This window comes from Cyprinus carpio, unplaced genomic scaffold (genome assembly GCF_018340385.1).
Source record: "Cyprinus carpio isolate SPL01 unplaced genomic scaffold, ASM1834038v1 S000006526, whole genome shotgun sequence".
Taxonomy (NCBI): Eukaryota; Metazoa; Chordata; class Actinopteri; order Cypriniformes; family Cyprinidae; genus Cyprinus; species Cyprinus carpio.
Window position 1 is genome coordinate 16,269 of NW_024879192.1, and position 23,732 is coordinate 40,000.

Here is a 23,732-nt window from a genome sequence, read left to right on the forward strand (position 1 = left end):
TTATAGCACTTATATATCATTGCTCTTTTGTTGTTTTTGATTGCTTCCATTGTCCTCATTTGTAAGTCGCTTTGGATAAAAGCGTCTGCTAAATGACTAAATGTAAATGTAAATAATCATAGCGCCACCTGTTGGCAATTGGACACAACTTGCTTTATACTAACTCAAACATTCCATTCGCCCTGCATGTCATAAGCTCCGCCCAACAGGAAGTTGGCTATTTAGGGTTTTGTGAAAAACAGATGCTCTGGAATTTGACATTCTCATCTGGGGAACTCCACCCGTTCGCCATAAAACTCGGTGGACATGATCTCAGGACATTGGGGATGCTAAATTGCGAAGATATGTTTGATATCTCGAACGGTTTGGCTGGGGCGAGGCGTTGAAATTATGGCGAGAAATGAGAAACAGGAAATGTCTAATAACATCCACATACATTGCCTGAGTTTGATCAAACTTCATCGGTTTGCTCGTTGTATGATGCCGATCGCATATATGTGACTATTAGGAGTCAAAGTTATAGCGCCACCAACTGGCAGCAGGAAGTGTGTCATTTTCAAAATGCTTTGAATTCAGCATCTTATTTTTACTCGATTTGCTTCAAACTTCGTCAGAATAATGACAAAAAACATCCGATGTAAATCTGTTGTGGGGATATTGATATCTAACATAGTGTTGCCATGGCAACGTGTCAAACTTGAATATTCTGTTCTGGTGATTTTGAGGCAGATAACATGATCAGAATTACATGAAACTCAAAACACATATCAGTATAAATGATAGATAGACACGGGCAAAAGCTCATAAAAGGGCGCAGAGGAGCCACTCTATAGCGCCACCTTTTGTCAAAAGTGAGGGGGTTAATTTTAGCTACAGACACCAAACTCGGTACATAAATTATTCTTATCAAGACAGACAACTTTCTAATTCACAGTCATCAGCTACGATGAACAGGAAGTCGGTTATATTGATTTGAATATGGATTTTTGGAAAAATATAGCTGTGAATTAATGCATACTGCTAAGAGGAGAATTAAAGTATACACAGCAAACTTTGTCTACATGATGCCAAAACATTGAGGAACTTAAATTGCGAATGGATTTTGGATAGCTTGAATGGTTTTGCCATGGTGATTTATTGAAATAACAGTAAAAAAGTAAACGTTAATTGTAAATGTAGCTTCCAAACACTTCAAAATTTTTATATATAGAGGACAAGTCATTCTGAGCAAATATGCATAGTTTCACGACTTTACAATGCTCTATAGATAACAGAAAATTTAAAAAAAACTGTCAGACATCTGATCTCACTCTGAGGCCACTCTCTCCGTGTGAGAGAAGGGAGGGGGGTTGGTGACTAAGTGTGTGTGTTGTTGGTGACTGAGTGTGTTTGTTGATTGTGTGTGTTGAGTGGGAGGGGGTGGGTGATTGGCTGGGTGAGAGAGAAAGAGAGAGAGAGAGAGAGAGAGAGAGAGAGAGAGTTAACATCTCTTTAATCACCAGAAAATAATAATAATAATAATAATAATCAGTAATCAGCTCTGACAACATAATTTTATATAATTACGTTAATGTTAATTACAACATAAAAAGATACAAAAAATACATACATGTGGACTTATAATTTTTTTTATGCTGCAAATAATAATTTGAAACTCATTTGGTACTGACCTATGACAGACATCCTATGACATGACATTTATCTGAATTTACATAATCTCATGGATGTAACAGTAAAACAGTTCAGCTCACAGATGAAGAATAAGCTGTAATGCAGGCAAAAATATTTCACAAATGCTTATAGATCAATAAAATCTTTAAAAATGCTTTTTCACCGAGTGCATAATAATTAGGCACATTGATATTCTGATGATTTTTTTTTTTCAAGCACATTTTACCAATCCCAATTCACATCAATCTATACTATACATTTGATATTGAATAATTTATTAGTAATATATAATTGTCCTTGAAGGCTGGAAGAGAAAAACTCCTTATATTCAGGAGTGCTAAATTATTAGGCATGTTTTCTTTTACTGATAAAATGACCCTCACTTAATTAGAATAACATGCTGAAGTATTGTGAAATACTGTATATTAAGATTAATTCTTTATAGGCTTTATGGACAGATAAGTTTTGAGTGACTCTTGAAGGATCAGCACCACATCCTCTTTTACCACTATTTGAAGAATTTATCTTCCAGAACAGGGGTCGGGAACCTACGGGAACCTACCGCACCTGGCTCTTTGACCAAAATCGTGTGGCTCGCTAGATCTCTTACCCTTTACCAACAAATTATCCATTACAAAAAATAATACATAAATAGAGATCAGTGATTTGTTGCAGAGTCTTCATAAGCTGATAAAAGGTTTAAAATAATATTATAATTTTTTTTACCCACCAATGCGCGTTTTCAGTGTGCATTCAGTGCTGTTCGCGAGAGTCACGACAGCAAACCACTGACTTGTCTATGGTAACATAGAGCTGATAAACTAGTTTGTGGTAATAGCGAATATATATATATATTTATATTTTTTTGAACAGCAGAAAAAAGTGTAAAAAGTATGTAAAAAAGGGACAGGACTGAAAACATATACTTTGTGCCAAGAGCCAGTATGAAACATTTTGCCGGTTACTTTCGCTTTTTTTTAAACGCAGCTTTCAGCGGGTGGGATTGTTAGCATTAATAAAGGAACGTGAATGAATGAGGCAGTAAAGTGCGGGACACGCTTGATATTAAAAAGACAGACAGAATTAATTAAACTCAAAGCCACGAAACAGAACTCAATCCACTTCTGACTGGATGTTGTCTCCGCTCGAGGTCTGAGTGGAACACTTCTTGTCTTCTTCTTGTCTTGTCTTCGGTGGGACGCCTAAAACGGCCAATTATTTCTCATTGGGATTTAATAATTTTTGACTTTTCAGTCTGAGTTAAAACTCTTTTTTGGCTCATTTCATCTGTAAAAGAATTTAATCTGTTACTAAAATTTTATATATTGTTCCGTGTGTGTGTCTTTCACAGTCTTGATGGTTTGAATTAACCCTTTAATTGCCGAATCCTTTAAAACCAGACTGCCAGAGAGTTACTGTAAATGCATGTGCCCGCTGGGCACAGTTTTCCAGATGCCACTAGGGTGGTGTTTGCACTGATGGCTTGAGCCCGCCATCACTGCTTGCAGCTATATTTTAAATATTTATTTTTACAGAGTACTATGTTATGCAATAGAAGTACCTTTTTAGTTTTTACCTTTTCAGTTTTTACCTTTTCCTTAGATGCACCTAATGACACCGTAGTCCCTAGTATGCTCGTTTGATACTGAAATGGGAACCTATAAATGCCAAAAAAAGAAAAACGATGAGGTCACTGTAATTAGCCAATAGCTTACAACGCTTCCACCATAGATGTGGATGCACAAACGGAGAGGCAGGTCCAGAAACGGTTCCTTACAGCAGGGTTGAGGCAACCTCCTCTGTTTGGTTTGGCTGACAGTAGAGCCCCAAATGAAAGCAAGCATTGAGGCAGACTGGTGGAGATATAGTCCTGTCTAATCGGTAGTTCCAAAGTCATGAAGTGAACTACTTTATAGCTTGATCAGCCTGTAGGTCTTTGCATGAAGCAGAACGTTAAATTAACTAGTCAGGTTTTAAATACTGAAATGAAATGAAATAATATTTATGAGCAGTCTCTCATTTGTTATTTGAAAATGCAGCATGGGACGAACAATTATTACTGGAATCCCTGGATTTACTGTAGTGTATTCTTTCCACTGAGTAAAAATGAAGGGTTCACAGCCGGGTGATTACTGAGGTTTAGTGTACTTAAGTCATTTGACTCTGCCACGTAGCTTCACCTAGCATGCTCAGCGACTTTTAAATACCGCTTTATTCTAAGGAATTTAAACACTGGACTTTTATGTTTAGTATTTAAGCATGTCATCTACAAATACTGACTTGCCGTTAACAAGTCATTGACTTGTTAATAACAAGTCATTACTCTAATAAATATATATTTTAGACAAATTCTTATGTAGGAGTGGGAGGAAAACAAGGTTTAATGTTTATATAGTTAAAAAATTGCTCCATGTCTCCCCCAAATGTTTTTCTTTAACATGAAGAACCCTCAATTATGTAATGGTGTTGTGTCTCTCTGATACAGGAAGTTCTATGAATCAAAAAGAAATCATGGGAAATGTGGGTTTGCTGGTGATCACGGATATGACAATAAAATCAACAGCATGCAGGTTTCTGATTTTATTTTCATAGATATAATTGAAAATGTTGTGTTAAACTTTGTGGTAAATTAGTGACTTACTTTGATCTACTTTTCAGACCATTTTCCTTGGATATGGACCATCTTTCAAATTCAAGACAAAAATTCCACCGTTTGAGAATATTGAGCTTTATAATGTCATGTGTGGTGAGAAAACTTTATTTTTCCATTCTGTAGTAATCCTGATTATAGCATTCATTTTGAGTTTCCCTACAAAAGCACTTATCTCTATTCATAGTTTTGCATAATGTAAACTCCCCAAAGCATAAAAGAATTTGCCAAGTTAACCACCATAGAAAAACTTGAGCTTTACAGTCACTTGACATTTTTACAAAATGTAATGTATAGTTGTAAATAAATGAAATTTGAGCAGGACAGGCTTTAAGGAAGTTCAATAATGAATACAAAAACGCATACAGCACCATGCTACCTCATTTATTACCCATAATGATCTTATTTCTGCTTCCACACTATTTCTTTATATTAATCAATGTATTAATGCATTAGTGGCATAGAGAGTAAAGTGTGCATGTGACCCCTTCTGTCTGGCATCAGGGATCAGTTAGGTATGATATGAATTGATTAAAAGCAGATGATTTAATATAAATGTAATTACAATTCAAATAAATTCCTTTCTATTTTGAAAATAAAGAATACCCACAACAAATATGTAAAAGTTATTCAATACCATAAAAATGCATACTTGGCAACTCTAATAAGTTGATTGTTTAATGCTTTGCAGTGTGCACATAAGATCTTTTGCCTCCATGTTTCCCAGATCTCCTTGACTTGAAGCCTGCCCCTAATAATGGTACCCATGGTAGCCTTAACCAGCTCTTGAGGGCCCCTGTACACATACCCAGCATGCCTGAAGAAGTGTCCAAGCCAAACCCTGCAGGACCAGTCACAGCTCTTAGTGATGACCTGGGCTGCACCTGTGAAGACAAGGTCAGCGATAAAGTATTTTCAGATCTTGATAAATCTTTTTACATGTCTATTAGGAAATGTTTATTCTGAACACTTATAATAATAGGTTTGCTAAGGATTAAAATTACTGCTATTAACGTTGTTCATACTTAAATAATATTTAGTTTTGATGTGTAACTTAACACTTTTAATTTTTATCTGGCGGACAATAAAACAAGCTAATAATTACTCAAGCAGTTTCACTGAAGTAGGGACCCACATCTTATTTTGGGACCACTTGGGAACCACTCAGCAGTGTGCTAGCAACCACCTATTGGGCAGCCATTGGGCAGCTATTTGCAATCACATAGCAACCATGGGCAAGCACTACTTTCTTGAGAATTTATAGAAGAATATTTGTTTCTATTGAAAAATGGCAGTTCAGGAATATTGTGCACCATTTTATGATTGCAGTTTTAATGAAGAGGTGGATGACTAGATTCTAAAGTCTTTACTGTTACATCTTACATAATATCAGAGTTCATTTTTAATTGCCAAACCTTCAAAAAAATCATAAAGTCTTTGCTTCATGTGCATGTACACATGCTTTTATCAGTTATCACTGTTGCATGCTTTAATGTCTGTATTTTTCCCCCCTCGAGTCCTGCTCACAAATGAAAGTTGGCTGCCATTGCTTTTCTCTAGAGGTGCCTAAATCAGGGGTTTTCAAAGTGTTCTCGGAGCCTCCCCAGCACTGCAAATGGAGTACTCTACAATTCATAGTTAAAGGAATCCCCAACTGGAGGGCAAAACAAAGCTGTCCCCCAATGAATGCCATTCGTTTTTACCAAGTTTGTACTAAGTACTAATGTAGTTTGACAGTGATATTAAAAGATAAAATTAAGTATATACCTCACTGATGATGTGAACTATATGCAGGTGGACAGATTCACCCAGAATATGAACACAACACACTAAATTGCACGTTAAGCATTTTCTCATAGAAAACCATTATAAAGAAAATAATAATAATATGCGTAATATGGCTTAATACATTAGGATGTATGTTCATATTCTGGGTTCATCTAATTGCCTGTATATAAGCTATATTTTGAATTTGATAATTTAATAACACATACTAAATTAAACCATGTTACTCATTTTTCATGTTAAGTTTTTTAGAATGTCCAAAGTTTTAGTGAATTTTTATTGATTTAGTGATTTTAATACACAGCAGGTGCAGTTTGTTCACATATCACATAATCATAAATGAACTGACTTTAACTTGAAAAATGACTGCTTACACTGGCAAACAATTTTCCCGTTTGCCACTGTGACACAATCTGTATTGTATGAAGCACTATACATATACACATATACATATACATATATAGACACACACATATACATATACATACACACACATATACATATACATATATACATATATACATATACATATACATATATACACATATACACACATATATATATATATATATACATACATACATACATATACATATATATATATATATAAAAATATATAGCAGATAGAAATGTAACAAATCTGTACTGCAGTTCTCTGGGTGTTTTATACAGGTCTCTGCACCAGTCACATGACAGAAAACTATGAATTCAGCTGATGACTTAAATCTGCTGGGTTAAATAATGATGACATCTGAAAATGTGTAGTGCTGGGGAGGCTCAATGAATGGTTTGGAAACCCCTGACCTATAGATTATTTTGACATTTCCAATTCCTTTTATTGGATCAAAGTGATTCCTTCCCTTGCCTTTAAAAGTGCTTTCGCCTTCTGCTCAGATGTAGATCTATTGCTGGAGGTTTTCACCTTTAATCTTTTGCAGTTGCGTTCAAAAAGTAGGGGGCAGAGGGCATTGAAAGTGACCCTAGTAAGAGGCTATAACCTGGAGTCACTGTGGCTCTGTCTGTTACAGAACAAAATGGAAGAGCTCAATCAACGACTGAGACAAGTTACTGATGGCAAGTCAATTCTATTCTCTTTGGACTGGTTTAGTGATGCTGTATGAGCTGTTTTATGTACAGTTACTTGCACTTTGATTTAGCAGCTGTGGCTCACAATGAGTGTTATCTTAAAATTATTTGCTGATTGAAAGGGAATAGTTCACCCAAATATAAAACTCTATCAGTATTTAGTCATTCCTATGTAATTTGTATACTGTTATTGTTTCCAAGAAATGCAAAAGGATAACTTTTGTAAGGAGAAATCTTTTCCTTACAACGGCATAGTGACCACAGCTGTCAAAAAAACAATGTACTGTATGTATCAAAAGTGCTTACACTGCATTCAATGTGCAGTGGCATTGCCACAGACTCTACTATTTGAACTACTATTCACCAGAGCTCAAATATTATTTATGCTTAGATTCAAATTTGAATATGGTGCCTAAGGGGAAGTCGTGGCCTAATGGTTAGAGAGTTTGACTCCTAACTCTAGGGTTGTGGGTTCGAGTCTCGGGCCAGCAATACCACAACTGAGGTGCCCTTGAGCAAGGCACCGAACCCCCAACTGCTTCCCGGGTGCTGCAGCATAAATGGCTGCCCAATGCTCCGGGTATGTATTCACGGTGTGTGTGTGTGTTCACTGCTGTGTGTGTGCACTTTAAATGAGTTAAACGCAGAGCACGAATTCTGAGTATGGGTCACCATACTTGGCTGTATGTCACGTCACTTCACGTCACTTTAAATATGTCTAAAGGAGACTAAAGTAAGTCATATGAAATACCATACTGGTAAAGGGTGTCAGTTGTTTATTGACCATTTTTATGTTTGGGTGAACTAACACTTTCCTGACTTGTTTAGCTAAAAATTTAAATTCTGTTTTCATTTACTTACCCTCATGTGGTTCCAGACCCAAAATTAGTTTTATGATTTAAAATTTTGGTTGCATGGAATTTTAATGGATGTAGTAATATTTTGTCTCTTTATTTTTCAAATTAAAAGATTACTAATGCTTAAAATAAAACTTTGTTTCCCCTTTTTAGACAACAAAAATCTTCCTTACGGTCGTCCCGCAGTCATGATCCGCACCAAATACTACATTCTTCATCATAGTGACTACATTAGTGGTTACAGTGAAGCTTTGTCCATGCCTCTCTGGACATCTTATACTGTATCTAAGCAGGTACAGTTTACAAAATGATGTTAGTCTGTTTATAGTTGACTGTTGTATTAGAGTTTAAACCTGACTGTGTGGATGTTCTGTTGCAGGTAGATTTCACCCCTCTGACTGAGGCGCTGAGCAACTGTGTTCGGCCTGATATTAGAGTTCCTTCAGTCTACAGTCAGTCCTGCTCAAACTACCGTGCAGACAAACAGATCTCCTACAGCTTCCTCTATCCACCTCGTGAGGTTTCCTACTCTCTCTATAGTGTGCAGCCTAGCCTAAGCGGTTTCATGTACCAAAGCTAGGCCAGTTCCAGGGACCAACCAGACAGAGCTTTTATAGCAATGGGCTTAATCTGTTTCTATCCTGATGATCAAGTTCATTGGACCCAAATTAAACTGTATTAAAGGATAAAATTAAATGTTACTCTTAAAGGGGACCTATTATGCCAAATTCACTTATTTTTAACTTATAATTATTTTTGAACAGAATTTTGTGTCTGCAGTGTGTGTATACAACCATCCTATATAGTAAAATCCAACCCCCCCCCATACCTTTTTTGCCCCCCATAGTTTAAAAGCAGTGTCTCCAAATGAGTTGCTCATGTCTGCAACCAAATGTGTTTTCCCAAATCACAATGGGAAAGGTACCATCCACGACTGGTGATGGAATGTTCCCTGTTAGCTTTGATCCTCCCATGAGTGAACTGTACACAGTCTGTCATGTTTATCTCCTCACTAGAGCAGCTAGTGGTGACACTAAAGTTCTACTATATGTATCATGTATCTTTATAGTGCATATCAAACATTATTACAGTTGTTCATCCATCGTTGCAAAACAGCTGAAAGCACTAGAGGCGGTTTAGCCAATCACAACAAACTGGGCTAGCTAATCAATCATTGCATATTTCTGAGGGAGGGGCTTCATAAAAGCAGGAAATGATCAGCGTGTTTCTCAGAAGCATTTACGGCATGGAATAATAAATGAGCTGTGGGGTATTTTGATTTGAAACATCATTGAAACATTGAAGGACACCTGGGACTTATATTACCTTGTAGAAGGAGGCATAATAGGTCACATTTAAAATGAAAAATAAACAGAAAAATTACTGGGTCAGAGCATTGTTTTTAGTACACAAAATTGTCAACAAATTGCAAGAATTTTGACTACAGTGGTTTATGATTCGATGTTTGTCTAATTTTTTCTTCTATGATCTTCTAATTTATAGAGTTGTCCTCCTCTCAGGAAGTGAGAAATGATGCTGTTCTCATTACCAACACTGTACCAATGTATCCAGCATTCAAACGTAAGTGTAATTTGAGAAACTTTGAGAACTTTCTGACCCTGCATAGACAGCAATGCAACTAAAACGTTACCAAGCTCAGAAAGGTATAGCTTCATAACATTACGGTTAAACCACTGATGTCCCATGGACTATTTTAACAATGTCCTTACTACCTTTCTGGGCCTGGGAACATTTCAGTTGCAATTGCTGCCTATGCAGGGTCAGAAAGCTCTCAAATTTCATCAAAATTATCTTAATTAGTGTGAATGAATGAAGGTCTTACAGGTTTGGAATGACATGAGGGTGAGTAATTATTGGCAGAATTTTCATTTTTGGGTGAACTTTCCTTTCAAGTGTATTTTTTTGACTTTATAACCCTCCTACAGTGTCACAAATGTACCGCTTTCTTAATTAAAGTGGATAGCCAAACTGATGCCAAGAAGAAATATTGCTAATGTTTTCACAAATACATTGAGTGCTAAGCATTTGAATGTGTATGTGTGTAATCAAATGCTGGCGACACAATAGGCCACAATGCACATAATATAGCTTAGATCTTCAACCCTGTTCCTGGAGAGCTACATGTACCATCCTGCAGACTTCTGCCTTGTCCAAATGCTCACACTTGCGGTCTTTGCACTTGATCACTTGACTACTTCTATGACGTATTTCCTGTATTTGTCCCAAGTGTTCAAGTGAGGATGAAGACCACAAGTGTGTGTTCAACTTTTCATTACCTGATGGGACACAATTTAATTTCTGGTGCTTCTAATTAAGTGATAAAAAGCAGTTGCAAATGATGTACAAAATAAATATAGGCTAACTCACCTTTGCGCCAACAAAATGTGTAGCACTTTGTTTTACTATCATATTTTATGTAATATCTAATTATTATTAATATTGAACTTACATTGGAAAGGTTTCCGTGACCTCTCGCGATCTTGGCAAAAAGTCTTGCAATTTACTTCCACAACATGATGCATGATGGGATACACTAAGCCTTGAATACCACTCTGGAGCGGATTCTCTGGATTCGGATTTAGTGTGCGTTAAGGGCACTGCACTTTGGCATTTTTAAGATTTGGACAGTCTTGCGCAATTACTTCCTGTCACGCGCACTCAATCTCAAGTGGCCAAGACCGCAAGTGTGGATATTTGGACAAGGCATTCAGTTCCAACTCAGCTCCAACACACCTGCCTATAATTATCAATTAACCCGGAACAACTTAATTAGCTGGTTCAGGTGTGTTTGATTGAGTTTGGAGCTGAAATCTGCAGAACGGAAGCTCTCCAGGAGCAGGGTTGGAGACTCCACGAGGTTGCAGGGTTTGCAACCTCACAAACCAATATTTGCTAACTTGTAATAGTCTATACTGTCAAAGCCTTTGACAGTATAGACTATTACAAGTTAGCAAATATTGGTTTGTGAGGTTGCAAACTTTCAAAGCTTACCTTGTACAGTGGGAAGTCATTCACCTTATTAGAAGCGTACCATTATAATAATCTTGAAACTGATATTTGAAAATAGAGACGTTTTATTGGCCCACAGAAACTCCTACAAGAATGGTAATGAAACTACATTAAGTGTGTTTCTGTGTGTGTGCACTCTCCCTTGTAGGTGAATTTATTTGTACATCTGTCTGTGATTTGAAAGCAGTATGTGTGTGTAGCCTTTGGTAGGACTTTGAAAACAGTCCACTGTATGAGAGCCACCTCTGTTTCAGGAGCTGTGCACACGCGTTGTATCCCCTCATAGGAAATGAGACACCCAAACAAAAATACTTGCACAAATATTAACAGAAAACGTCATTTAGATGTAAATAAAATTTTCTTTATACTGTTCAAATAGTCTGCCCACATGGAATCTGCCTCTCTGGAATATATAAATGTCTATATAGAGGGTTTGGCAGCAGAGGTGAAATGAGAAGGCAGTGATGTATGCTGTGTCTGCTTTAGATTAGCTGTGCTGGACTCAGGCAGTTAACTGAGTTGCCACCCACATAGAGACACAACCCTTTCAATATACTACAGCACAATATGTGCTCTGGTTATTTATTTATTTATTTATTTATTAGGTACATTCATTTTTTTTTTTTTAGAAAATAACATTCATAATAATAACAACAACAATAATAATCAAACCAGTAGATTTTAAAAATGTTCGCCCTATTTTATTGTAAGAATTAAGGTAGGATTGCAACATCACACTTTCAGTTAATAATTAGTGAGCATGCTGATCCTTAGAGAGGTGATACCAGGGCGCTGCTGGCCAGATGTATTTATTTATTTATTTTTAAAAAACGTGTGTTTTAACCTCTCTTAGTACTCTATAAAAAGTCGTAACCTACGGTGACCCAGTAGTGCACAACACAGTGAAATCTCCACAACACAACAAAATCGCCACAGCACAATGAAATCACCGCAGCACAACGGAAACAAGTCACAACACAATGAAATGAGCACAACACAATGGAAACAAACCACAACACAAAGGAAAAAAGTTGCACCACAATGGAACCTTTTTGACATATAGGCTATTTACACTAATTATGCTCACCAATGTCTGGAATATCTGGTGAATTTTAAATGATGTGTGCCGGGTACAAGTAGCATTTTGATGCGATCAACCCGGCCTTTTGCCATACTCACTCTTCTCCTTTTTCCCATCACATATCAGATCAGAAAGGCATTTACTTCTAAATGCAGAAAATATGCAAAAAGTTGAAATAATGTGCATAACGAGTGTTTTACCTTGTTGCAATAATGACGTATATCTGGGTCGGTGTATAGGGCATGGCTTTATTGTCCCAATCCATTTAATATTTTTAAGAAATATAATAATTAACATTTTACATTAAGTCAAGTCATCTTTATTTATATAGCGCTTTAAACAAAAAAGATTGCGTCAAAGCAACTGAACAACATTAATTAGGAAAACAGTGTCAATAATGCAAAATGACAGTTAAAGGCAGTTCATCATTGAATTCAGTGATGTAATCATGCAGCTCAGTTCAGTTTAAATCGTATCCGTGCAATAATTTGCAATCAAGTCAATGATATTGCTGTAAATGAAGTGTCCCCAACTAAGCAATCCAGAGGCGACAGTGGCAAGGAACCAAAACTCCATCTGTGACAGAATGTAGAAAAAAACTTGGGAGAAACCAGGCTCAGTCGGGGGGCCAGTTCTCCTTTGACCAGACGAAACCAGCAGTTTAATTCCAGGCTGCAGCAAAGTCAGATTGTGCAGAAGAATCATCTGTTTCTGTGGTCTTGTCCCGGTGGTCATCTGAGACAAGGTCTTTACAGGGGATCTGTCTCTGGGGCTCTAGTTGTCCTGGTCTCCGCTGTCTTTCAGGGCTGCAGAGGTCCTTTCTAGATGCTGATCCACCATCTGGGCTGGATACGTACTGGATCCGGGTGACTGCAGTGACCCTCTGACTTGGATGCAGACTGGATCTGGTGGTTATGGTGACCTCGGAATAAGAGAGAAACTGACTAATATTAGCATAGATGCCATTCTTCTCATGATGTAGCAAGTACATTGGGTGTTATGGGAAGTGTTCCCGGTTCCGGTTTACCTGATTAATGCAAACTAAAAATCCCTTAACGGATTTGGATATAAGAAGCGTATTAGTGTGCTATGTGTAAGCCAGGTTAAAGAGATGGGTCTTTAATCTAGGAAAAGGATCTGCCACCCGCAGTTGACTTTGATATTCTAGGTATTTTCAAATTTCCAGAGTTTTGAGAATGGAGTGGATGTGGAGGACTATAATGTCACAAGAGCTCATTCAAATACTGAGGTGCTAAACCATTTAGGGCTTTATAAGTAATAAGCAAGATTTTAAAATCTATACGAAGTTTGATAGGGAGCCAGTGCAGTGTTGACAGAACCGGGCTAATATGATCATACTTTCTGGTTCTAGTAAGAACTCTAGCTGCTGCATTTTGGACTAACTGAGTTTTGTTTACTAAGCGTGCAGAACAACCACCCAAAAAAACATTACAATAATCTAACCTTGAGGTCATAAATGCATGGATTAACATTTCTGCATTTGACATTGAGAGCATAGGCCATAATTTAAATATATTTTGGAGGTGAAAAATGCAGTTTTACAAATGCTTGAAACGTGGCGTTCTAAGGAAAGGTTGCTATCAAATAGCACTCCAAGGTTCCTAACTGATGACGAAGAATTGACAGAGCAGCCATCAAGTCTTAGACAGTGTTCTAGGTTATTACATGCAGAGCTTTTAGGTCCTATAATTAACACCTCTCTTTTTTTTCAGAATTTAGCAGTAAGAAATTACTCGTCATCCAGTTTTTTATATCGACTACGCATTCCGTTAGTTTTTCAAATTGGTATGTTTCGCCAGGCCGCGAAGAAATATGTGACTAATCACGGAAAGTAGGGACACAAGTCGGTTCTGGGGCATTTTGAGTTATTCACATATTCTGAAAGTGTAATCTCCAAGCTTTTCAACGATGTGTAACACATGGAAATCTGATCATATTTGGAGAAGTTATGGCCATTTGAAGGTAGGCACTCAAAAAAGCTCAAAAGGGGGAGAAAATGGCCTCTAAGATTGTGCAGTTCTCACCTGTTTTCACCTGCTGGGAGTGACAATAGGGCTCATTTACATCTCATTTAGATAAGCCATACCCCCTGTAAAGCTGCATGGTTGCATAACAACAACAGACGCAACGGGAAAAATCGGACCGCATACTATTAATAATAAAGGATAATGTGCATTGTAAAATGTCAGTAATTTATCTTTTTTGACTTTTATAAAAATATGTGAGTTTTATCTTTTTATAAAAAACCTTTTTTGTCAAAACTCTATTTGAACTTGTGCATTGTAGATAAGGTTGCAAGACACTCCTTTAAAATCTGGCCATCATTTTTAATTTTTAACACAAAACGACAAACTTTGATGTTTATGGAAACTCACCCCATAAGAAACAGAAAAGTATTCTTGAAGATCTCGTTGCCTCCAATGAAATAAGTCGTTCGGGCACACTTTCTCTTTGTCGGGGTCTTCTTTGTGGATGTTACCATCTCCGAAGTTTGCACTGTGCGTCTGTTTGCCTCTAAATGTCCAATAATTTGCATGTCCTGCCACTCTTTTTCCCACAGCTAAAGAATCCAGCCATAATGTTGTACATAATGTCTGGAGAAAGCTTCTGGCTACAGGACTGTCTCACATTAAGATACAACTCATCTCACCCCATTCAGCATTTACAGTCAAAGTTACGGATTTTCCCCATTTCTCTGTCTTTATCCCCATCAAATGTTACTATCGATATAGCCTCTGATATCTTACGGTCCAACTCATCTGATGCCAGTCCGATACATTCTTCCTCGTCTTTATCTTCCCTCAGTTGTAGATTAGGGATATTATTCAGTCTTATTATGCCGCTTTCATCGTCGCTCAGATCGTCTTCAGAATCAGTGAGCGCTTGTTCATAAGCATCCGGCTTGTCGAAGAAGTACTTCAAAAACATTTTCGCCGGCCAGAGCGCTGCATAATAATTAGCCACGCTTCCCTTGGAGGGTGGGGGCAATAACAAAAGAAACAAAAGCCAGCTTATCCAGTATGGAAATACACACAGACAATGACACGCTCCTACTGCGTGCTAGAATCTCCGAAAAACAAGCCGATTTCAACTTCAAAATGTACGCTTTTAAATATACCAAAACTGCTATCTCAAACACGGAGAGGCTTCTTCGTGATCTTAACTAACAGATTCTACAAAAAAACGAAAATCACCAATTTAAAAAAAAAACGCTTCTTTCTCATTTTGCTCGAAAGTTGTGCTGCCGACTTGTGTTACTGGTTTCCGTGACGGGTCACATATAGAGCTGAGTATCATCATCATAACAGTGAAAGCTAACACCATGTTTCCTGATGATATTTCCCAATGGTAACATGTAAAGCGTGAAGAGTAACGGCCCTAGTACTGAGCCTTGAGGTACTCCATACTGCACTTGTGATCGATATGATACCTCTTCATTCACTGCTATGAATTGATGGCGGTCATATAAGTACGATTTAAACCATGCTAATGCACTTCCCTTAATGCCAACAAAGTGTTCTAGTCTATGCAATGGTGTGTCAATAGTGTCAAACGCAGCACTAAGATCCAATAGCACTAATAGAGAGATACAACCACGATCAGATGATAAGAATAGGTCATTTGTAACTCTAAGGAGAGCAGTCTCAGTACCATGATACGGTCTAAATCCTGACTGAAAATCCTCACCGATGCCATTTTTCTCTAAGAAGGAATATAATTGTGAGGATACTACCTTTACTAGTATCTTGGACAGAAAAGGGAGATTTGAGATCGGTCTATAATTAACTAGTTCTTTGGGGTCAAGTTGTGTTTTTTTCTGATGAGAGGCTTAATAACAGCCAGTTTGAAGGTTTTGGGGACATATCCTAATAACAATGAGGAATTAATAATAGTCAGAAGAGGATCTATGACTTCTGGAAGCACCTCTTTTAGGAGCTTAGATGGAATAGGGTCTAACATACATGTTGTTGGTTTTTAGATGATTTAACAAGTTTATACAATTCTTCCTCTCCTATAGTAGAGAATGAGTGGAACTGTTCCTCAGGCAATCTATAGTGCACTGTCTGATGTGATACTGTAGCTGACGGCTGCATGGTTACAATTTTATCTCTAATAGTATCGATTTTAGAAGTAAAGTAGTTCATAAAGTCATTACTGCTGTGATGTTGGGAAATTTCAACACTTGTTGATGCTTTATTTTTCATTAATTTAGCCACTGTATTGAATCCCGTCAATGTACAATAAAACTTAGGTGCAAACATCTGCCACTATATAGACTAGTGTTGTCACGGTACCAAAATTTCAGTATTCGGTACCGATACCAGTGAAAATCCACGGTTCTCGGTACCAATTTCGGTAACAAAGCAAAACACAAAAATATGCTAATTTAAAAAAAAAAAAAAAAACACTTTTTTATCACTAAAAATAAAACCAATTCCATTCTTTATACTTATTTACATTGTGTTTAAAGTTTTTCTACAAGTAATATAATTATGAAAAACAGTAAACACGTTTCACCCAAATTTAATTTGTCTTTTAATTAATGAAATTTAAACACATTTTATTTTTTGTTAAATAAAGGGGATTTGCTATTAAAATTAAAACATGGAATAAATATTGTGTGATTTATTTCTTTAAAAAATAAAGTTTTATAAATTTTTCCAACCGTAGTAGTATCACATACATTCTACTAAATAATAGTAATATTTCTAGCACAATGCCTTTATGTAAAAATGAACTTTTATTTTGATGGGTTGCAGTGTTTCCCACAGCCTTAAGGCCTGTTCACACCAAGGACGATAACTATAAAAGATAACGATAAAGATATAGTTCTAAAAATCGTTTTCAGTATTAAAGAACAGCAGAGTCCACATCACAACTATAACGATAAAGACAAAGAAAAACGATATCGTTGGAATCACTTTCAAAACGATTTTTTTTCCAGCTGATGAACGATAAAAAATTGACAGCCAATCAGAATCCATCCTGCTGTAACGCGCTCGAGAATTTAAAGCGGCAGAAGAGCGTGCGCTTAGAATAAACAGAAGATATCGTTCACTGGTGTGGACGCTAATATCGTTATCTTTATAGTTATCTTTATAGTTATCATTCTTGGTGTGAACGGGCCTTTACACTCTATTTGTGCACTCCCCCATATATATGCGAATTCATTTTCTGCCAGCAGGAGGTGCTTTAAGAGCGGGAGAGAGACAGGATTCTCTGGTAACGGCTGTAAAGCAGCGCTGAGCTCACAAACGCTGCCTTATCAAGCATTACATGCAAGATGAAATGAAAATGAAATAGAAAATTTTCTAAATACAGTCGGTTTCCCTCTGAAATACAGTGATATAAAAACACCCGCATCGGTTTTTGATTTTGAAACGTGCAGTCCTCTTGTTTATTCAATGAAGTCAAAGCCTTTTGGAAAATCTATTTGTGGCAGTCAGTTTTGATATTGTAATAAATCAATGTGTGGGAAACCCTGGCTTGCCATGAATACCTTTAAATTGACACTGGTTTTATTCAAATGAAATGGTAAAATGCTTGTGAAGTGACTCAGAACAGTTCTGGTGATGTTGTTTATGTATTTATGTCCTCATTGAGATGGCAGATGCTGAAATTACTGGTCACGCGCTTCAGTCTATGTAGTAAACAAACCCGCACATCTCTGCCATTAATTCATTCACACAGAGACGCACAGAACATGCAGACTGTCCATATTAAAATGTAAGTTTCATTTTCATGACTGGATTTTGAGATTCCGTCCGTGTTTTCTGCTTCTCGGAAATCATAGCGCTGTATGCGTCAAGAACCGGGTTGACCGGGTACTCGGTACCACCGGTACTTAAAGAAACCTGGTACCATGACATTTTAATTTTTTTAGTACCGACTTGGTACCGAAGTACCGGGTCTTTTGACAACACTAATATAGACTATAGCCTATAAATAATATCTAACGACTATTTACACTCATTGCAAAGAAAATACATAGTGTAACACTCCACTACGGGAAAAGAAGAGAACAGACACGAAATTCAGTGAAGCGCAACCCAGGAAGGTGTCTTTATTCTTTCAAGCAGTGTAATTTTAGCCTCATTGTCGTCAGCTGGGATTGCCAGGTGTCCTCCATGATTAGCGTTACCAGGGGTGACAAGTTGGGAGCAAGCGATATCTCGTCAAACCTCCAAAGTCAGGGGACTGGCTCGGTTTTTGACCACGAAGTGGAAATCTCGAAGACCCAGGAACCATCTGGTGACTCTAGCATTGCTGTCCTTTGCCCTTACCATCCACAGTAGAGGGGCATGATCTAAGGAACTACCTAGAAGATAGTACCTGGGCTCCTCAACAGCCCATTTTATGGCCAGGGCCTCCTTTTCAACAGCCGCATACCATGTTTCAGCTGGTTTAAGTTTGCAGCTGATGAAGGTTACAGGATGTTCTTCTCCCTGGACTATTTGAGACAGTACAGCTCCTAGGCCTGTGTCAGAGGCATCTGTTTGGAGTATGAATGACAGGGAGAAGTCCGGGACATGAAGCACTAGCATTGTGTTCAGCATTGTTTGTAGTCTCCAGAAGGCTCTCAGTTGTAGCATTCCACTGTACTTTGTCAGGTTGCCCCTTCTTCGTCAGGTCTGTAAGGGAGCAAGCCAGAGACGAGAAATATGGAATAAAACATCAATAACATCCAGCTAAACCTAGGAAGGCCCATATCTGTTTCTTTGTAGTGGCCTGGGGATACTCCCTGATGGCCTTTACATTTCCCTTTTGCGGTTCAATCAGCCCCCTTCCAATTCGCTAACCCAGGTACTGTGCCTCTGAAAGTCCCAGATAGCATTTCTGAGGATTAGCCATTATTCAAGCCTTACAAAGAGCAGTAAGCACCACCCTCAGGCGAAGTAAATGATCTTCCCAACTCTCAGAGTGGTCGACCACTCGATCCATCAGCCTTTGGAAAGTGGCTGGTGCCCCGTGCAGGCCGAAAGGTAAGACCCGGTAATCGGGCTGTACCATGGGCTGGAGGAAGGCTTGATGACTCCCAATTGAAGCATTTCATTCACCTCCTCTTCAATGGCTTGCCGACGAGATTCTGGGATTCAATGGGGCTGCTGCCGGACTGTGATGCCGAGCGGGTGGGGGGTCCGGATGTCACGGGACAGGACCAAGTGTGTCCTGGACAATTGGAGAATACATCACGGAAGGATTAGCCCTGCCAGGAGGCACGGAATTTACAGGCGACACAGGGTACTAAGACCAAGACTTGGTCACCAGGAAGGAACTCCCGGGGCTGCATGAGATATTAATTTGTGTCACCAAGCTTTTCCCGGGGTTGTTTCTCCCAGGTCTCTTTTGCAATGTCCAGCAACCCACGGGGTTGTCATCCAAACAGCAGCTCAAACGGGGTAAAGCCAGTGGAAGTTTGGGGCACTTCTCATATTCCAAAGAGCACATAGGGGATCATTCTCTCCCAATCACGTCCATCCTCAGTCACTACCCATTTAAACATTTGTTTGACGGTCTTATTAAAGCATTCAACCAGGCCATCTGTCTGGGGGTGGTACACTGAGGTGTGGAGATGTTTCACTCGCAGCAACTTACACAGGTCAGCCATGATCCGGGAAACAAAGGGGGTGCCCTAATCTGTGGGGATTTCAGAAGGAATCACCACCCGGCTGCAAAGGGCAAACAATTTCTGAGCAATGGCTGTGGCAATGACTCGTCAAAGTGGAATGGCCTCAGGATCATCTCCGTTTTGCTCCTGGGGAGTACCATCAGTTTTTTTAGTTCCCCCCGTCTTTCTGCTACACAGTACAACAAGTCATTCTCTACAATGTAGTGAGGAGTGGGGTGTGGGGGTTGCTGGTGTTCACTGCCATTGATTACTCTGACCTGTGACCAGCAGTGTTTCAAGCGATCATCCTCTCGTTGTTCTCTTCCCAGGGACCCAGATTTGCTGAAAAAGATCAGAGAAGACTTCAAGGTTAGGTTGAGAAGACTCACCCGCTCTCTCACTCTCTGATGCAAGGTACACCTGGCGAGCTCTCACGTTTCCGTGGGCTGCATTGGTCTGCCGTACCAACACTTCAGCAAGTTGAGGGATTATATCCCCCACACTGGGGAAAGAGGCTGCATCGCTGGGATCCTTGTGTCCGCATTGTCCACCAATGTAACACACCACTACGGAAAAGATGAGAACAGACACAAAATGCAGTGAAGTGCCACCCAGGAAAGTGTCTTTACTCTTTCAAGCAGTGTAATTTTAGGTGCAATCAAACTCAGTCTCTGTGTCTCATGCAGATGAAGGATTCTGTGGTGAGTAAAGCACATCCTCCTTGCTCAGTGGAAAGAGGGGGGAATTTAGCCAACTAGATGGAGGCTCCAAACTCGCTTGCTGGAAGTCAATCACTTTCTAGATAAAGAAAAGACACAGAGGTTGGCCATGCACCCACTGAGACCTCATACTACTCTCTCTTTATCTTCCTTGCTGGCATTTATATATCCCTCTAAGTGATTGCCTCATTGTTGTCAGCTGGGATCGCCAGGTGTCCACCATGATTAGCATTGTCAGGGGTGACGAGTGGGAAGCAAGCAATATCTCGTCACATTAGTGTAAAAATAATTTATTGCTATTTCCACTTAGTGTAAACAGTGTATCCATAAAATACTTTATATTGTCAATTAGTGTAAAATTCATCTAAAATATGCTACTTACACTGCAAATAGCTGCTGCCTTCTATAAAGGTAACTAACATGCAAGCTTTATATAATGGTAATGGACTAACAAAACCATAATTTTGAACAATTTACTATACCAATACCATACCAGTGATTTTATGGACTCTTCAACTTGCACATTATTACTGTTGAATTCATTTCATAACACTTTTTTTCTCTCTGCCATGTAAATGATGGTTTAAAGCTAAAATTTCGGCTTCATACTAGAGTTAATGGTCTAAAAATGTTACTTATTTTAAAGAGCTTTTACTGCACCAGGATTTTTAAATGACACTTTAAATTTGCATAGTCATATAAATGACTTGGCTAATTGTTTTAAAATAATTGGTACTAAAATGCCAAAAATTAAAAAATTAAGTTTTTCTTTTGTGTTGTGGCTTGTTTTCGTTGTGTTGTGCTAATTTCGTTGTGCTGCGGCGATTTTGTTGTGTTGTGGAGATTTCGTTGTGCTGTGTACGGTGACCAGGTGGGGACATGTTCGGTTCATTATTTTTGTTGTGGCCACCAGATATTAATTTGTGTCACCAAGCTTTTCACTTCTTGGTGCGGAGACCACCAGCTCGATCCAGTTAACTGCCCAGTTGGTACTGTGCTGGATTTCCTGCAGCCCCAATTCTCTGCAGGGTTGACCCACTCCACCTTGAAGGGCTATGTGGCGGCCATTGCGGCCTACCACGCCCTTCTCAGTGGTCAGTCAGTGGGCAGACACCCCCTGGTTACACGTTTCCTCTGTGGTGCGCTGAGGCCTCTGGCCAGAGAAGCTTATGCTAAGTGGTGGATCAGGATTCTATTCGATAGCCTTGAGTCCTCTGATCTCCCCTCTCCTTCGGAGGTCAAGGCTAACTCCTCCAGAAGTTGGCCTTCAGGACGCTGCGGGATGTCCACCCCACCTTCTTTATCAGGTTCCTACCTGCATTCTATGCCACTCCTGGCTCTTTTCTCTCACCTTAGCTGTGCTCTTCCACACTAGGAAGGGATTTGTAAGTCTGACAGCATAGGCATACTCATTCCAATAGCGTTTTGATGCAACTCGAGTTCCTGAAGGGGAACGTCTCTAGGTTACGCAAGTTACCATGATTCCCCGAGGGAACGAGATGCTGCGTCTAATACTTCTGGCATCCCTGCAAGCACTTACTTCACTTCTCAGAAGCTGCTACTGTATCCACCGCACGTGATTTTAAGCATCCTGGTCGCTACGTCACTCCGCCCGTGACATCGTGCCCATCCATTGGACTGATTCAGAGTGTGGTCATGCTGAAGGCTTTCCCATAGAGTTTCGACACAGCATCTTGTTCCCTCGGGGAACAATGGTTACATACGTAACCTAGAAACGTTACCTTAACATAGGAAGTCGTGGCTACACATCGTGTGGCCACGACATAAGGATGTTGTTACCTCGACAAAATGATCATGTGGCCACAACATATTATTACATTCCCACGAGTTAATATAACGTTCCTACAAATGAATATCTCGTCGCCACAACATAATATCATGTTCCCACAAGTTAACCCTCTGGAGTCGATTAACGCGTATACGCGTTTTGGAGTATTTTCTCCTGATAACCCCGAAAATAACTTAAATTACACTTTCAGTTTTGATCGTACAGATAAGAGCAATACATCAATCGAATCTGTTAAGGGTCTACTTTTTTTGTATACAGACATAATAACAAAACTTTGTGCACTTATAAAATAAAGATAACAAACAAGGAGTGCTGTCTGCAGCCTTTGTCTACGCTTATCTTCATTTACAAACGCGTCATAATGTTGACCCCTACTCGCACATGACTTTTACCAACAAAAAATGTCTTAGAAAATTTAAATCAATATATTGTTTTCTGTGAGTAAACAAGATGATTTTCACATCATTTAGAAAAAAATTCTAGGCTACAAGCTCCATTTCTCAAAAGTCCCGGGAAACAATTTTCTGTATGTGTTTTATTGCCTTATTCAAGTGATTTAACATTTTTAGTTTTTCACTAACCACGCATAACATTTTTTTTCTCAAAAACACAATCATGTACATACATGCTGCTCACATATCATTATAGCCCAGTTTGTGCTGATTACAGTGAGATTAGACTTTAACCATTTAGATATTTATAAGAAACTGAAAAAAGCACAAATATCAGGGCATGACAAAACTTCTCCAGGCCCCAAAAATACCCTTAGACTCCAGAGGGTTAATATGTCGTGGCAACGACAAAAATAATTGAACTGAACATATCCCCTCCCGGTCACCGTAGTTGTGGCCTGTTTCCATTGTGTTGTGGCTTGTTTCCATTATGCTGCAGCAATTTTGTTGTGTTGTGCACTACTGGGCCACTGTAGCAACCTGCAGTTGTTACCTTAAAGAACTATTTCTGCCTGATTAAACTCATTAAAAAATGTTGGTATAAATGAACTTATTTAGGTTTATTTAGCTAAATTCATATTTTTGAGAAAATAATATTAATAATAAATATAGCTGTGAGCAGCAATTACAGGGGCCAAGCACTACAGAAGCAAGTCTCAGACCAACTGCAGGAATGAGTAATTAAAACCATTTTAAGATTATTTTAGTCAAAATGGCTGAAAAAACTTAATACTACCGCTAGTAATATGATTTCTTGGCTTATCACTTTTGACCAATAGGTGGCGCTGTTACCCAATTAATGTGGCATGGTCAGGGTGAGGTGATAATGGCACATACAAAGTTTGGTATCAATATGTCAAATATTTGCAGAGATACAGCCTCAGATGCAGTTTGGCACTGTGCCTAAAATTTGTAGCAGCGCTGTACAAAAACGATTTCGCTTATCGACATGAAATCAATA

The 23,732-nt window shown here is 38.7% G+C and overlaps 1 protein-coding gene across 1 annotated transcript in view; it reads left to right on the top strand.

The window, feature by feature from the left end:
* Positions 1-4,101: 4,101 nt before the first annotated feature.
* The window catches only part of LOC109085382 (ectonucleotide pyrophosphatase/phosphodiesterase family member 2-like), a 21,861-nt gene continuing 2,230 nt past the window's right edge, over positions 4,102-23,732 (top strand). Inside the window, exons 1-7 of the mRNA XM_042754480.1 lie at positions 4,102-4,241; positions 4,330-4,417; positions 5,049-5,218; positions 7,135-7,180; positions 8,203-8,342; positions 8,429-8,564; positions 9,553-9,630. Of these exons, the coding sequence (XP_042610414.1) occupies positions 4,236-4,241; positions 4,330-4,417; positions 5,049-5,218; positions 7,135-7,180; positions 8,203-8,342; positions 8,429-8,564; positions 9,553-9,630 (664 nt within the window). The 5' untranslated portion in view covers positions 4,102-4,235. The remainder of the gene's footprint in view (positions 4,242-4,329; positions 4,418-5,048; positions 5,219-7,134; positions 7,181-8,202; positions 8,343-8,428; positions 8,565-9,552; positions 9,631-23,732) is intronic.